At 41.5% G+C, this 16,440-nt stretch overlaps 1 protein-coding gene across 1 annotated transcript; it reads left to right on the forward strand.

The window, feature by feature from the left end:
- Window positions 1–146: 146 nt before the first annotated feature.
- On the forward strand, window positions 147–15,809 carry gls2b (glutaminase 2b (liver, mitochondrial)). Its single transcript, XM_086149802.1, has 18 exons — window positions 147–402; window positions 1,481–1,574; window positions 2,541–2,662; window positions 3,253–3,382; window positions 3,914–3,993; window positions 4,185–4,348; window positions 5,972–6,030; window positions 6,302–6,334; window positions 6,427–6,485; window positions 6,637–6,703; window positions 7,834–7,884; window positions 8,016–8,192; window positions 8,319–8,450; window positions 10,160–10,252; window positions 10,356–10,417; window positions 12,230–12,306; window positions 13,096–13,159; window positions 13,481–15,809. The coding sequence occupies exons 1-18, from the start codon at window positions 245–247 to the stop codon at window positions 13,635–13,637; spliced, it is 1,779 nt and encodes a 592-aa protein (XP_086005928.1). The 5' UTR covers window positions 147–244; the 3' UTR covers window positions 13,638–15,809.
- Window positions 15,810–16,440: the final 631 nt, after the last annotated feature.

A 16,440-nucleotide genomic window follows, 5' to 3' on the forward strand; every position in this document is an offset into this window, starting at 1 on the left:
TTCATTTCATTTCATTTCATTTTCTTTTATTTTATTTTATTTTGTTGTATTTTAATGTATTTTATTGTATTTTATTGTCGGGGTGGTCGCTGGAAGACCCTGTTTCCGACGACACCGTGAAGGCAGCAAAACGTCGGTTCATCAGGTGGAACTAGGTGACCGTTCAGGGCCCGCGTCCAGGCGCCGCTGCTCACATTCACTTTTCACCGCCACCGAACGTCTCCAAGCGGGTAAACTCACAGCCATGCAGTGCCTAAAAGCGCTCCGCTTAAACATCCACGTTCGGCAGGTCGTCAAAAGCTCAAATGTCACGAAGAAGCGGCAGACGTGCTGTCTGAGCACGACGTCGTCAACAGCCGCGTCCCGTTCACGGACGCCTTCACACTCGGATCCCTTCAAAGTGTAAGTGGATAATTATAGTCAAGACGCATAAAATAACAATAACATGACGACGACAACAACAACAACAATAACGACAAAAGTATTTCTATTAGAAAGACACCCGTGTCCTCCTGCAGTGTTTGTTTATATTTTGTCAGCGTGATGTGATGCGTTTGTGAACCGTAGTACTACAAGAATAATGAGACTCAACTAACGGTGTGTGAGCATCAGCCCAACTTGCAGTTTATAGTACACATTATAATAACTTTTAAATGCACTTGTAATACTTCATTACATACTTAAATAACCATCATTTAATCATAGATAACCTGTATTGGTGCTTGGCACTATGGAAAAAAAATCATATACATACGTACACACACCCACACACACGTATACATCCATATATATGTCTTTTTAATTTTAATTTTTTATTTCCCCCCACAAAGTACGATATGGTGCTTTATACGGTATTGGTCTAGGTCATGCTGTCTGTTCACATGTCTTCAGATTAGCCAGTCTATGGCAGTCCCTCAGGTCCTTCAGGTTCAGACTCAAATGAACACTGAGGGGCCTCAAGGTGCCCTCAGGCAATAAGGCGCCCTCCTCTCTTACCCCTTTAAATCTAGAACTAAAAATTACAATTCTTGCAAAAGATTTTTTATATTTTGAAATGTGTTTTGGTTTTATTATTATTATCATAATTATTTTATTTTCAGGTAATTTATTGATGTGCTCATGACTGTTTCATGCTGCTTGTGATGTGATCATTTTCATTGTTCATGCAAGAATTCTATTTTTTCGGGGGGAAGGGGGGTGATTTACTGCTTTTTCTTTAGTTGCAATATGAAATTACTACTACTTCTATTTCACCATCCGTGATTTTTTTTTTTTTTTTTTTTTTTTATGCGCTGATTGCTGGTTTTGGAGATAATTTCTCACACAGCATCCCTGAACTGTCCTGCAAACAGTTGATTTTGAAAAGTAATGAGGTATTTTTATTTTGGTTTTGCACAAGGTTTTGTTTTTGGATCCTCACTGTTGTGAGTTTTCAGCCCAAATGACCGCCTGTTCAACAGTTTCCTGTCGGCCTCCACAGGAATGTGAAGCCTCCCAGCTCTGGAGTGGAAGACCTGCTTTTCTTCACCATCACAGAGGGCAAACAGCAAGTCCCTATCTCGTACTTCACCACTGTGAGTAGCTGGAAATAGGGCTGCACTAATACATTACACAGTAATACTTGCACAACTGCACAAATTTCAGTCTCTTAGGACTCAGTCCCTTGCCTCATCAGTGAGTTTCACGATCCTGCTGGGATAACTGGCGAAAACAAATCAATGAAAAGAAATATAAAGGCAAAAAACTTATTGTTGGTCCTCAAAAAAAAGATGAAAGTGGCAAATTGAGAAGAAAAAAAGTATTTACAAGAAAAGACAGAATCCGGAAATGTTGAAATGCATCATCTGATTGGCCAGTCCACACTATTGTCACAAGTTTGAAGTTCATTTCAGTTGCATTTTATTCTGCTTTACTGTCTGTACAAACATGTAAGTATATGTACAGTGTAACAATATGCAGTTTGACATTTAACCAGAATTGCAACAAACAGCAAGTGCATGATGTAGTGTATACAGTAAATAAAGTACAAGACGAATAAAATACAGGAATATAAGGTTATCTTGAAATCAGAAAAAAAAAATTACTCCGAATATTCAACTTTTTCCCCAAGTGTCTAAGGCTTTTAGCAGTTATTTTATCCGCTGTTCAGCTGTCTAACACCCAGCTCTGCTTCCAATAGACATCATTCACTATTCAGCCACTCATTCATACATTTATTCATTCATACACTCAGGCATGTTGCTGCTGTAAGCAGTCATTGTCTGCAGCTAGTTTTCCATTTTTTGCACCAGAGCATTTATATACAGCTTTTATATATTTTTTTGGATTTTTTTATTCTATGTGATTATGCTACTGCTTTGATTCTAAACTTTTATTATATACATAACTTAACTTACTGCAGTGTCCACTTGCTGCTGTGTGAATGGAAATGTACCCAGTGTGGGAGGAATCATTCACAATCTATTCTCTTCTATATACTCATTTAAATATTTAATTTTAAATTGCTCTACTACTCCTCTCGTGATATTGCTTGCGCTCAGGCCCTTGAGAAAACCGGGCTCCGCCTTTCAGACCCGCGTCTCCGGGAATGCATGGAGAAACTGCAGCAGGCGGTGAGGGAGTCCGACGGCGAGTTGATGATGGATAAGGACCTGTTCCACAGGTAAGGCTGAGGAGCACTGAGTAATGCAGAAAAAAACGCGGGAAAGCAGAATTCGCAGGGTCAGTTCAGCTTAAGTGTTCAGCCTGGCATCTGGAAGTCCGGTCCCACCAATGTTCAGCGTGTTGTGTTTTCTAAACATAACTCACTGTAAGCCTGGGACTTAGAGACCAGACTATTTTTAGGTTGACCTTCCAACAACAATCCATTTTAATTAATCATTTGCCAAATGTTACTCGCTGCGTGACTGTCTGCCCCGCATCCCCACTTGAGTGTCCTTTCCCTCCTTTTGTTCTCAACACACTAAAGACTAAAACACCGTCACATCTTCCAATGTGCTTTTGTCATGGAAAAACACAAATTATTCCGTCTTGACAGCTTTCGGGTACTTTTGCGACTCACGATTGGTCAATGTCTTATACATGAAGTAGCAAGGATTTATCAAAAAATGAATTATAACTTGAATTAATCATTAATATCATTGTTAACCCCAATGCAATATCACCAGTATTGACTATAAATTGCATCATGTTGTGTGTCACAGTTGTTGCTCCCCGCGTGCCCTCAGGTTTGTGTGGGTCTTTTTCCGTCAGGTGCGTTGGTGGCAATGTCGTCCTGCTGATCCAGGCCTTCAGGAAGAAATTCATCATCCCTGAATTTGACGTTTTTGCGGAAAAGATAAACGACATTTACTGTGCGGTGCACAAGCAAACAGACGGCAAGGTGAGCTGTGTGTGTGTGTGTGTGTGTGTGTGTGTGTGTGTGTGTGTGTGTGTGTGTGTGTGTGTGTGTGTGTGTGTGTGTGTGTGTGTGTGTGTGTGTGTGTGTGTGTGTGTGTGTGTGTGTGTGTGTGTGTGTGTGTGTGTGTGTGTGTGTGTGTGTGTGTGTGTGTGTGTGTGTGGGAGAGAGCATGGGTGAATGCAATGCTTTTTCTAAGTGGACACTTTATCCTGATGGTTCTTAAAAAGAGACAAGTGTTTATCTATCTGGGTCAGTCACATACCGAGCATGGATGCCTTTTGACTTTGATTTAAAATTTTTGCAATATATATCTATATATATATGTGTATAACAGCGAGAGCAGTTGAGTCACAAGGCCCTTGATGGGGTTTTCTGTGGAAAATTCACATCAGAGGACGTATTATTAACTTTAGGAGCAAATAACATCTCAGCCTGTATATTGTTCTCATTCCCGTCCCCCGGGTGTTTTTTCTGGCCACACTACTGAGTGATCTTCTTCTTTCCATCCCTCAGGTGGCAGACTACATCCCCCAGCTAGCCAAGTTCAGCCCACAACTCTGGGGCGTGTCTTTGTGTACCGTGGACGGACAGAGGTCAGAGAATATATGTTGTCTTTCAGTGACAAAGCTTGTTTTGGTGCTCCTCGGAGCCCGATCTCCCATCTGCCACTGCCTGCCCTCACGTTTTGGAAAGGGGCCTGATGCGAAAAATGGCCCGAAACTTTGCACGCTGTGACACCGGAGGCCTTCTCTTAGCACCTCGCTGACACGGGCGCTCCCTGCAGGCACTCGGTGGGGGACACCAAGCAGGCGTTCTGCCTGCAGTCTTGCGTGAAACCCCTGCAGTATGCCATTGCTGTCCATGAGGCAGGAACAGACATGGTTCACCAATACGTCGGCATGGAACCCAGTGGACTGAAATTCAACATGCTCTCACTTGATGACGAAGGTGTGCAAAGACTCCTTGGATGTATATGAGAATGTAGAGTGTTGCTCCGGTTTTGGTTTGCACAAACCAAAACCTGGCTGATTTCTTTACTAATCTGGGTGGAGGTGTGGAATCCTGACGTTAAATTACCAATCAATGCAGCATAATTCCTTTTAATCACTTTTCAGGAAGTTTTCGAACCCCAAAGCTTCTCCTGGTCAATTTTGAAGTCTCTGCCTCGTTCCACAATTTTACATCCACGTCCCACTTTTTCTCCTTCCAGTCCCTCACAGCCTTTCTAATTCATATTTTGACACAACTTCTTCTATTTACCCTCAGGGAACTCTCATTGCTTTTCTCATTGTCTAATTTCTCCGTTCTAAATATTCTGTTTTCTCAGACCCCATAATAAAGTCAACAACAGCCACAAACAAACAGAAACAAATCGTAAATAAATAAATGCTGCACATTTTTATATATTTATGTATATAAGTAAATATGCCCTAAATGCCAACAATCTATTGGAAGCAACAAGCCAATGCCTCTTTGTTCCTCCAGTGTATGAAATGTAAGCAGTGTCCCCTCCTTTTTTAAATCCTGTTTTTCATTATTTTAGAATAATTTTGTTTCAGTTTCCCTCTCCTCTTATTTTTAAAATTTTATTTTAGAGGCCCTATCTTTCCCCTCATGATCACCTTAAAATGAGAATTATTTTATGTCCGTTTCTCTGGTTGTCTGTGTTCCAGTTGGAAACTTGTGTTTGTTTCATAATATGCCGGGACATCAATTATAGAAAACAGGCAAATGTTCTCCCCTCTCCACATTTGACTTATAATGTAAAGAAGCCTTATACTTTAGAAAGGAACATAAACATTTACGGTGGTTAGCGTTTGCACCTTGAGACAAGAAGGGCCCTGGTTTGATTCCCATAGGGGCCCTTACTGTGTGTCGTTTATATGTCCGTCTGCTTCGGTTCCTCACCTTCTCTCCACAGTCCAAAAATCTGCACTGGATTAATATGAGATACTAAATTATCTAGATGCATGAATGAGAGAGTGAATGATTATTTGTCTGTATGACATGTGAATGAGAGAGTCCGTGTTTGTCTCCATGTGACATGTCAGTTAGAGGGTGAATGGTTGTATGTCTCTATCTGACGTGTGAATCAGTGTGAATAGTTTTATGTCTCTATCGGGTCATGTGATTGACCAGCAAACAATCCAAGGCGAATGCCACCTCTCGCCCAATGACAGCTGGGATAGCCACAGCCCCCCTCTGAGTGCAGCACAAGCTGCATTGATAACGAATGAATGAATATAAAGATGCTAACATACTGGTTCCGTCCACAGATTTTGGGACGCTAGACATCTAGGAATGCAAATGTAGAATGAGGTGTGAATGACCTCCAAGTTCAACTGGGTTTGAAGGTGACATGAGAGGTTGCAGCCTCTGGCGTCACCGCCAGATGTCACTAAATCCCAAAACACAGAGGACTCCTCCTTTCCAAGTCCTCATCACCAAGCACATAGTTAAGCACTGTATTATTCAAAGGGTCATTATTGTCACCGGCGAATCAATTGTTTTTGTTTACTGACAGAGGCGGCTCTGATACCCCCGCACCTTATCTTGTTGTCCTTCCCCCAGATAAACCTCACAATCCCATGGTGAACGCAGGAGCCATCGTCATCAGCTCTCTTATCAAGGTAAACAGATAAAGGCAAACAAGCGAATGGCCTGAGTCTGCAAAAAAAAGAACCCAAAACGCTTTTTTCAAAGTCTTTTACATAGGAACGCGTCTGAACACGGAAATCAGGGGTTTTTTTTTCTCCCCACATGTGGGTTTTACCGAATGTCGTCTGAGCTTATCCTGTAGCTGTACCTACTGATAATAAAATAATGAAATAATAAGTTATTGATGCATTCATGCTGTTTCACAATGTAAAGGAGAATCTCTCTGTCTTGCATTTACCTCAGCCTCATTCCAACAAGGCGGAGAAGTTTGACTATGTATGTATTACTCCTCGGAACTGATTCATGAAACCTGTCTCCGCCAACTCCCTGGTGCTCATAGTGCTTGATCTGTTTTCCTCTTTCTGCAGGTAATGGAATTTGTGAAAAAGATGACAGGCTATAAATATGTTGGATTCAGCAACGCCACGTGAGTGAAATGCCTCATTTTTTGCGAAAATCACCATTATATACCTTTTTTACCAGCACGTCCATTTTTGGGTTAAAGGTACACTGGACTTCTACTGACCCGCTGCATTATTTATGTTTCAGTATTGACATTTTCTGCCTCCCTGTCTCAGATTCCAGTCGGAAAAAGAAACAGGCGACAGAAATTTTGCCATTGGATACTACATGAAAGAGAAGAAGGTCAGTCGGATGCTGGCTTTTCACAGTGCCGATGTGGAGTCACGATTTACCCTATTTTATGTTTCCCAATCCGTTTGCATTAATCCCTCAAAAAGAGAGCGTCTCTTCCGCTTAGAATTATCTGCAGATTTGTTCTTGCACCTGCATTATTTGAATTCCAACCGAAGGTTCACTCTTAACTCTCGATATGGAGCTTGTCAGGAAAATTCAAATGCTTGGGTTCATTTTCCCCGCCTCCGTGAACATTCTAAACAGGAGGAACTGCTGACAATGCACAACTCCGATGATAGCCGTCTTGTCATCCTTTCGCCCGTGAACTCTCTAAACCCCCGAGATATTTCGACTCCGGGTTTTGAAAGTGTTGGAATGGCCTCGAAACACATAAAGCAGTCCCAGTGTGCAGGGGGCCAGATACGATAGTGCAAGATGGCCCATAGGATCCGGTCCGTGAGGGGAAAGCTATCTGATTGAATGGATGCCCTGCAGTGCAGCTCCACTGCTGCCCATTTTTCCGACTTCTAACCTCACCCAGAAAAACTAATGCTCACAGAGAAACTATTAGAGTGTCCATAGAGTCCAGGCTCATCTTCCAGGACTGAAGGAACCCGTATTTGTTTTATTAATTCAATTTTACAATTACATTTTTAAATGTATGTATATAATGGCAATACAGGATTTGATAGGAGACTAGTGTTCATTGTATGTTAAACGCTCAATACAGTTCGAGGGTGCATTGTAACACATGAAGCGGCGACTTTCTCTAAATAATAAAGTCTGACTTTGCCTGCAGCAAGGTTTTCCACTTCTGGAAGTCAGTACCACAGCACACAAAGCACAGAATAGTTTTGGGGGAAAGCCCACTGCTTGCTAACCTTTGATATACGGCAGATGTACAAAGCCCCATGGTTGTCTCACTCCCATCAGTAATGTCACTTCTACAGGACCAAATGTTTTGCAATATTAGCATATTGTAATGCACTAGATTAAATAGGTATCACATTGTGAGGTCAATATGCTGCCTGCAATGCTTAACTCTCAGCATCGTCACTTCATTATGCTGGAAATTCGTACTACATGCAAATGTCTTGTTAATATAATTAAAACTAACATTGATTTCTTTTACTTCCCAGTGTTTTCCTCTGGGAGCAGATATGATCGATGCACTTGACTTCTATTTCCAGGTTCATATGTCTGTTATTCTCTATTGATACCTTTATGTGATGGCCGTTGAAATCACTTTTTGCCAGTGTTAATAGCTTCTTTGGTTAGATTAAAAAACAAACAAAAAAAAAACTTTCGTTCTTCCTCACAGCTCTGCTCCATTGAGGTGACTTGCGATTCAGGAAGTGTCATGGCTGCCACCCTGGCGAACGGCGGGATCTGCCCAATCACGGGCGAGCGTGTCTTAAGTGCGGAGGCAGTGCGAAACACCCTGAGCCTCATGCACTCGTGCGGGATGTACGATTTCTCGGGCCAAATGGCCTTTCATGTGAGTAGCCTGTCCATCGACGGGGAGCCAGTGTTTGCGAAATGATGCGTCTTTGAAGGAATTACCTTTAGAAGCGTTCACTCGCAACCTATTTACAAACCCAACCCTCTTGCTGTTCTCTCCCAGGTGGGATTGCCCGCTAAATCTGGAGTGTCCGGTGCTGTCCTGCTGGTGATTCCCAACGTCATGGGCGTGATGTGTTGGTCTCCTCCGCTGGACAGGGTGGGAAACAGTGTCCGAGGAATACACTTTTGTCAGGCAAGAGGACTCATAATACTCAACATTCTTTATCATTCAATACATTGTCATCATAGCATCTTCTTTGCAGATTATTTCCCCCAAAATACCTTTTTACGTGGTTTTCTGAAGATCCTTTTTTGGTATGAAGCTCAGATTCACTTATCAGGTAGATAGACAGAACAACAGCATCATGAAGATCTATCATTTATGGAGCTTCACTTGTTATTCACACTGTATTTATGTATTTATGATGCACAATGGCGCGGTGGCCGGCTCACTGCAAGAATGTTCCTGATTCGATTGTCACTGGGGGGCTGTTCTGTCTGGAGTGGTCCAAAAAATGCAGTAGGTTCATGGGAGACCCTAAATTACCCAGATGTGGTTTTACGTCTCTATATGTGGCCCTGTGATTGACTGGTGACCAGTCCTGGGTGACCTCGCCAGCAGCAACTTCTCGCTCTCTTCATTGACAATTCGCCAACACACACACACGCTCATGTTTTTCCATAATTGTTGTGTAGGTACGTTGTGGCGGGAGGTGCTTTTGACAGCTTTGTACGCCACTTCACGTTTTCAAACGTTCAACCCACCCGCTCGTAACTCAGATCTCGGCTCGTCTCACAAAGCGAAAAATCAACTGAGCAAAAGCTCGTATCTATGAAAACTTGTTAGTTGATGCACACATAAGTCAAGTTCCCACTGTATGTATTTCTAATAAAAGATCAATAATCAGCAGTACAGTGTGACACTGTGCTTTATCTCATATTACTCTGTACTAAATTTCAATACCCTGTGTAGAATTGTAGCGTAATGATTAAATAAATGTGATTGGTGTTTTTGTCATATTTGCATGAATTATAGAAAACAAGGATAAATTGCGCCTGGGAAATGGAGAGCCTCAATTTGGATATGATAATGATAGTAAATAATAGTTTAGTAATTATTATTTTCCCCCAGCCCAGTAGGAGTGGTGTCTCTCTCGGTTTCAGACTCTCAACCTCAGCACACACGTATTATGATTTTAGCTAATTTGGCTTAACAACAAAAGTATATTCATATATCCATATATCCATCCATCCATCCATCCATCCCATCTATCTACTGCTTATCTTACTCAGGATCATGGGAGATGCTGGAGCCTATCCCAGCAGCGATTGGATGAGAGGTAGGGCTTATCCTGTATCACCAGGTGAACATAAGGCGGGGTACAATTTGGACTGGTCGCCAGTCAATCTCAGGGCCACATAAACTGTCAGTCAACCATTCACTGTGATTTGCACATCTAGAAACTTTTCACAATTTTTCCAATTGACCTGCTGCATGTATTTGGACTGTGAGAGGAAAACGGAGAAAACCCATGCAGACAAGAATGGAACATGCACTATGCTCCCTGTATTTTTTATATATATATATATATATATATATATATATATATATATATATATATATATATATATATGTGTGTGTGTGTGTATATCACAAGACTTTATTGATACCCCAGGGGGAAATTGCTTTTTGTTGGAAGCAGCTCCTGCTACAAAGTAAAGTGGGGAAGAATCAAAATAGAACTCTGTATAAAAATAAAGAATAAAGTAGCAAATGAAATATATATACTGTTTATACTTTTTGTCAGAAAAGGCCATTTATAATGCAAAATCTGGAATGCAGAACTTAACTGACCATTAAACTGGTCAAATGACTGCTTCCCCGGACTCTTTCCTCCACAGAAGCTGGTGTCGCACTTCAACTTTCACAACTACGACAACCTGAGGCACTTTGTGAAAAAGCAGGACCCCCGGAGGCAGGACGGGGAGGACAGGGTTCGCAGACGGTTTTGCTTTGCTCTTTTTTTCCTCTTGTGTCTGTGCCGCTGTGTGTGTTTTGGGGCTTTGTGAGTAGAATTTTTTTTTTTTTTCCTTCAAGAACAAGTCTGTTTCCAACTTGATGTTCGCCGCCTTCAGCGGGGATGTGTCAGCCATGAGAAGGTATGGGACAGAAGCATGCCGTTATTTTATCACCCTCAGACTGTCCTCACCTGGCCCGGGTAGATGAAAAATAAAATAAAAAAGAAGATAATACATCATGTAATAAGCGATCAATCTGCTTCATCCTAGACATTGTACTTCTCAAAAGATGTCGGCATAATAAGTGCGTTTTGGATCATTTTGATATTTATTGCACATGATGCTCCAAACTGATATGTAGTTTGTGTTGATGGTAATGGAGACAAAACTGACTATTTGTAAGTTGTATTTTTAGACAAAGACATAAATGTATTTATTGTTCCGGCTAACTGACTACACTGTGTGCAGAATCATAAGGCAAGTTAAATTTTTGAGGAGTAATTTTGTTATTTTACAACTACAGTGCTCTTGGTCAATCCAAAATGTTAACAAACCCTCAAACCTGAACATTTAAGTCGTAAAAGTGAAGTTTTGGCTTTCTTAAGAGAATATCCATATGTACACCATTAAATAATACACCCACCCTTCTTTTCGATAACAGTCACAAGCCTTCCATTCAGAGTCAGTTTCTTGATCTGGTCAGAATCAACTTTTTGTGCAGTTGCAACCACAGCCTTCCAGACACTGTTCACAGAGGTGTACTCTTTACCTTCACTGTAAATTTCCTGCTTAAGAAGGGCCCAAAAGTTCTCAACCGGGTTTAAGTCAAGTGAAGAAGGGAGCCATGTCATTAGTTCTTCATCTCTAAGGCCTTTACTGGCCAGCCATGCAGTGGAGTACTTTGATGCATGTGATGGAGCGTTGTCTTGCATAAAAATCAAAGTCTTCTTGAAGAATGCAGACTTTTTCCTGAACCACTGCCTTAAGAAAGTGTCCTCTAAATAAGTCTGAGATTTGATTTTGAGTCAATTTTTAACCCGAAAAGGTCCAACTAGCTCATCTTTAATAATCCCTGCCCATACCAGTACCCCACCTCCACCTAGCTGGCATCTAAGTCGAAGTGGAGCTCTGTGTCTATTACTGATCCAAGCACGGGCCTCTCCATCTGGTCCGTGAAGAGTCATTCTCATCTCATCAGTCCACAAAACCGTTGAAAAATCTGTCTTCAGATATTTCTTGGCCCTTTCTTGAAGTTTCAACTTTCGTGTCTTGTTTAGAGGTGGTCGGGTTTCAGCCTTTTTTAACTTGACCATGTATCTGAGAACTGAACACCTCTTACCTGTTGACACTCCAGGTAGGTTGCAGTTGTGGAATATGGCAGCACTGGAGGTAAATGGGTTCCTGGTAGCTTCGTGCTTGATTCTTCTCAAATCTTTGGCGGTTAATTTGCATCTTTTCCTCTAGACACATTTCTTGCAACCCTGTTGACAACAAAATGTTTGACGCCCAAATATCTTAGAGTGCTGCATCCCTCTGAAAGACTTTTTCAATTTCTGAGTTTTCATATTCACTTAAATCTCTTTTTTGGCACATTTTCCTTAGGAAAAGAATCTGCTTAATAGTTATGAACACCTTGATATAGAGTGTGGATCTCCTTAGGCCACACAGTCTCTTGTTACACAAATACACATCACCTGATATGCATTAAATCCAATAAGCATTCATGTTTATATAGCGTTTAGTTGGAAAATATTGATAAAATGATGAAATGGTCAAAAAAAACTTGGGTAATAATGGTGCACACAGTGTACAAAACTTCAAGATGAGCATTGTATTTTTAATATTGAGTGCTTTGATAGTCACTTCATTTATTGAATCAAGAAACTGAGGAATCTTTCATCCCAAACTCACAAAGGTGTGAATCATTTTTCTGCTGTCACTCGATTGCCTCAGGTTTGCACTTTCATCCATGGATATGGATCTGAAAGACCATGACTCTCGGACAGCTCTGCACATCGCCGCCGCTGAGGGTGAGCGCCGCACATGCACTCCATCACTGCCGTGTCACGCTGCATTCAATGATCGGAGGAACATGCTGAATTGGACCCATTGACAAACTATAAAACAAATGAGCGTCAGAGCCTTTATGGCCGTTGTCTGTATTACAAAACTAAATGCATTTCAGCAAAAGGGATGAACGAATAGACAAATTAAAAAACATGTCTTGCAGTTGCAAGATTTAAAAGCATGGGGATAAATACAGTTTAAGACAATCACGTGATTTAATTTTATATCTAATATATATCTAATTTTTCACATATTCATATAAAACAATCATGTTAATATAATTTTTTAAAATTTTTTATTTATTTCGGATTTTGTTCTAATTTCCTTGCAATTTTAGGAGGAACATGTAAATTGTAGGGGGGCGCAATGGGCGCCTCTGCCTCTCAGAAAGAAGGTTCATGGTTGCGATTTGATTCTAACCGGCAGGCCTCTCTGTGGGGAGTTTGCATGTTCTCCCCCTGTGTCTGCATGGGTTGTCTCCGGGTTCTCTGGTTTCGTTCTGCAATCCATAAACATGCAGTAGTTCATTTGGAGACCAGAAATTGCATAGTGAACAGTTACATGTCTCTATATGTGGCCCTGCAATCCATTTCCTCACACCTAATGGGAGCTGGGATCTGCTGCAGCACTCCTGTGACCCTGAGTCCAGGCTAAGCCCTATAGATAATGAATCAATGAATATAAATGTGTGTATCTTACTGGTGGCCACAAATGAATAATATCTTGTGCTGTTTCTGTCTTTTTAATTTTAGGTCATTTAGACGTGGTGAATTTCCTGATTGAGACCTGTAAAGTAAATCCATTTGTGGAGGACAGGTGAGATCTATGGCCTATGACTTTGCACAGCCTCAGTCACTGAAAACAGTCCCACTTTTACACATATCATTTAAAATCCCCTCCTAAATCTGTGCATAATCTGCCATAAACATGTGATATCCTAAAACAGCTTTGCAGCACAGTTACAATGACTTTAGATTCAGTGACTTTGGACATATGAATGAAAGATTGGCGCCTCAGTCCATTTGTATTAAGAAAAAAGAAAAGTGTCCAAGTAGCCCTGATAGAAACCCAATATGTAGAAGAACACGCTCATGTCTGACCTTCACCTGCAATTCTTACATCATCCCAAACGTGCAGGTGGGGAAACATCCCAGTCGACGATGCCACGCAGTTTGGACACAATGAGGTGGTGAAGGTGCTGAAAGACTACCAACAGGTTTACAATCGGCAAGAAGCCCATCCCCCCGAAATGGAGTGTTCCTCAAAGCTGGAGTCCATCGAGGGCATGGTGTGATGCCCTCAGCGCCGCCTCAGACTGTGAAAATGCTGGGGCGTTCCTGCAAATTTGTCCTTATCGTGAGTGAGAAAGAGCTGATCTTTTTTTTTCCCTTCTTTTCTGGGCTACTAATCTAGAGGACAAAGATTCCCCAGTGAAACAGAAATGGCATAAACCTGCATAAATTACCTGTATAAATAAGGCATAAAAAATGGATACAGGGAATGTAATATATTGAGGAACCCATAACTTAATGCAAATTTTAACGTTATTTTACATCACAAAATCAAAATAACTTGGGGTTTTAATATCAGTTAAGAGTTGGTAGATTTCGAAAGACGGATATAGAGCTCTGATGCAAAGAGTGTTTGGTCTGGAGAAAAAGCGGCCAGCGTGTTTTTTGCGCCGCTTTTATCTGTTGTCGTCAACCGAAAGCAGAGTGACCCACAAACAGGCCGTGACCGATCAACAGGGATTGACGTGTAAACACTTTACAGGAAAAGCTGACGCAACCTTCTCCAATTCTAAAGTGAAACCTACGAAAGCTGAGTACATTGACATTGTGAGTCAGTTTTCATGCACTGCTTCAGCTGTGTTTGCCCTGAAATGAACACTTTTTCCATAAATGCCTGTCGTATGACCTTTATTTGCTTGTTTGTGGGAATTGAGGGACTCAGACAATTAATACTTTGACTTTTGAATTGTTTAAATTTCAGCATGCACATCAATATACCTTGTATTTCCCTTTGTCATATTCTTATCCCTCCACTCCTCACCAGAGGAGTTTGTGTCTTTTTTTCAATTCTGGACAGTTCTGGACATTTATTACTTTCCCGCAAGTTGTGTGTTTGGGTGCTGTCATTCTGTCTTGCCTTGGCAGTTTACTACTATTTAACTGTGATTTATGGATAATATCCTGCCAAAAGAGCCCTTTTGCCATTTGATGTGCCGTTTTTGGACCATTCTTACTCTTTTATGCCCCAAAAGTCACCCCATTCACACAAAGTGTTAATTGTCAATCAGGAAAAGTGTTTCCCTGTACAATGAAATTCTTGTGTTCTGTTCCACAGTGAAGCCAGATAGAGAGCGAAAAAAAACTAAGCATACCAAATGATAAGCATATTATTGAAATGAGATGTAAGAAGTGCAAAGAAATGGGAACAGTTGAGATGTTGAAAAGTACAAAATGAAAACGTAGACCATTGTGTTCACGGGATGTGCAAGTTGAGAAAGTGCAGATTGACATCTTAAAAGTAGAGTGCGGCTCAAGTGGGCAAAGTCACGAAACGCAGGTTGTATGCAGTTAAAAGTGCAGAAAGTGAACATTAGGTGCATCTAATTGGCCTGAAGGAGAATGTTGTTTTTGACTCCTGTCAGTTTTTCAGGAGTTGGTATAAGAGTTCTGTCATGACATCCCACATTTCAGCCTCCTGTAGCTCCGGACAGGGGTAGGATTAGTGATTGGAGGCAGTGTCTTTTGGACTCTGGTGGTAGATGCTCTACAGCAGGCCTGGCCAACCTGTGGCTCCAAAGCCACATGCGGCTGTTACATTCATGTTGATTTTTCTGTGTGTGTATGTTTTTTTTTTTTTGCTGTGCGCGGAGAATGCTGGAGCGGCACTTGATTGCACAAGTAAAAAACACACAAACACAAAATTCAACGTGAAGTTAAGAGTCACGGCTCGGGAGCCACAGGTTTGCCTGGCCTGCTCTACAGAGAAGGCAGTGGAGTTCTGGTCATCCTCTCTCCAGTCTTCATCCCCCGCTGCAGGGATTTGCAGTTGACACGATCGAGACTAAATAGGTCCTCAAACGCCTCATCCCTGAAAGAGCTGCACAGGACAAGCTTATACAGAAGAAAAAAAAAAAAAGGACAGCTGGGAACCCATCTCAAGTGCTTCTCCAAAAATACAATATGGTCGAATTATTCACGTTAGCATTTTGTTTTTTGAATGAAAATCAGGTTAAAATGCAAAGAACCCGCTTATAATTGAGCTCCTCTTGCATCACTCTATGTCGGACAGTAGAAGATGTTGCTATACTGGAACAAGCGTGCACACTAAATACAACTTGCCAAAGTCACTTTGTTTTTTTTGTTTTGTTTTTTTACATTTTGGCCGGTTGAACTCATTCCTCCCTGTAAGGGGAGAAAACTCTTTGTGTATATTAAAGTTTGACACTGTAATTGTTTTTGGTGTCACGTGTCCCATGTGTTGAAAGCTGTGCTCCAACAAAGGACTCCCATGAGTCATTTTGTGATAAACAGAGACCTGAATCCAAACGTTGCAAGCACCGACAAGCTGTAGCTCTGTGCCGGTTTTGGTGTCCCCAGGTCTGTCTGTGCCCCGCGCAGCATGTTGTTAAATATTAAACAGCAGCTAGTAAATCACCTGGAAGCCTTAATGCATGGTGTGGAGGCAGCCAGAGAGAGAGAGAGAGAGAGAGAGAGAGAGCTAATGGCGGCAGCTGGTGTTTTAAAGGCCACTGTTGCAGGAGTCTTTTGCATAATTAGTACGTTTTTCAAACCAGCAGTTAAAAAATGAAAACATAGCATGAGGTATTCAGCTGCAGCTGAGTCATAGTCAGCCCTCTGTCCTCTTCTTAGCAGCTTTTTTTTTTGTTTGTTTATCGATGCCTGGGATATATCCAGCATTGACTGATTGCTCCATTATTGACCTGGCTCATTTTGCTGATCCTGTTGGGATGCAGGGGAATTGAGCAACCTCCCTTCTGCCTTTCCACTAGCTGGCACTGTGCGCACACTAAATACCTGCAGACACAATTGCCAGAATAACTACAATGCGAGTTTGGTGACCTGCAG

Source organism: Fistularia commersonii, chromosome 7 (assembly GCF_037954325.1).
Source record: "Fistularia commersonii isolate RoL2024-O1a breed Wild chromosome 7, RoL_Fcom_v1.0, whole genome shotgun sequence".
Classification (NCBI taxonomy): domain Eukaryota; kingdom Metazoa; phylum Chordata; class Actinopteri; order Syngnathiformes; family Fistulariidae; genus Fistularia; species Fistularia commersonii.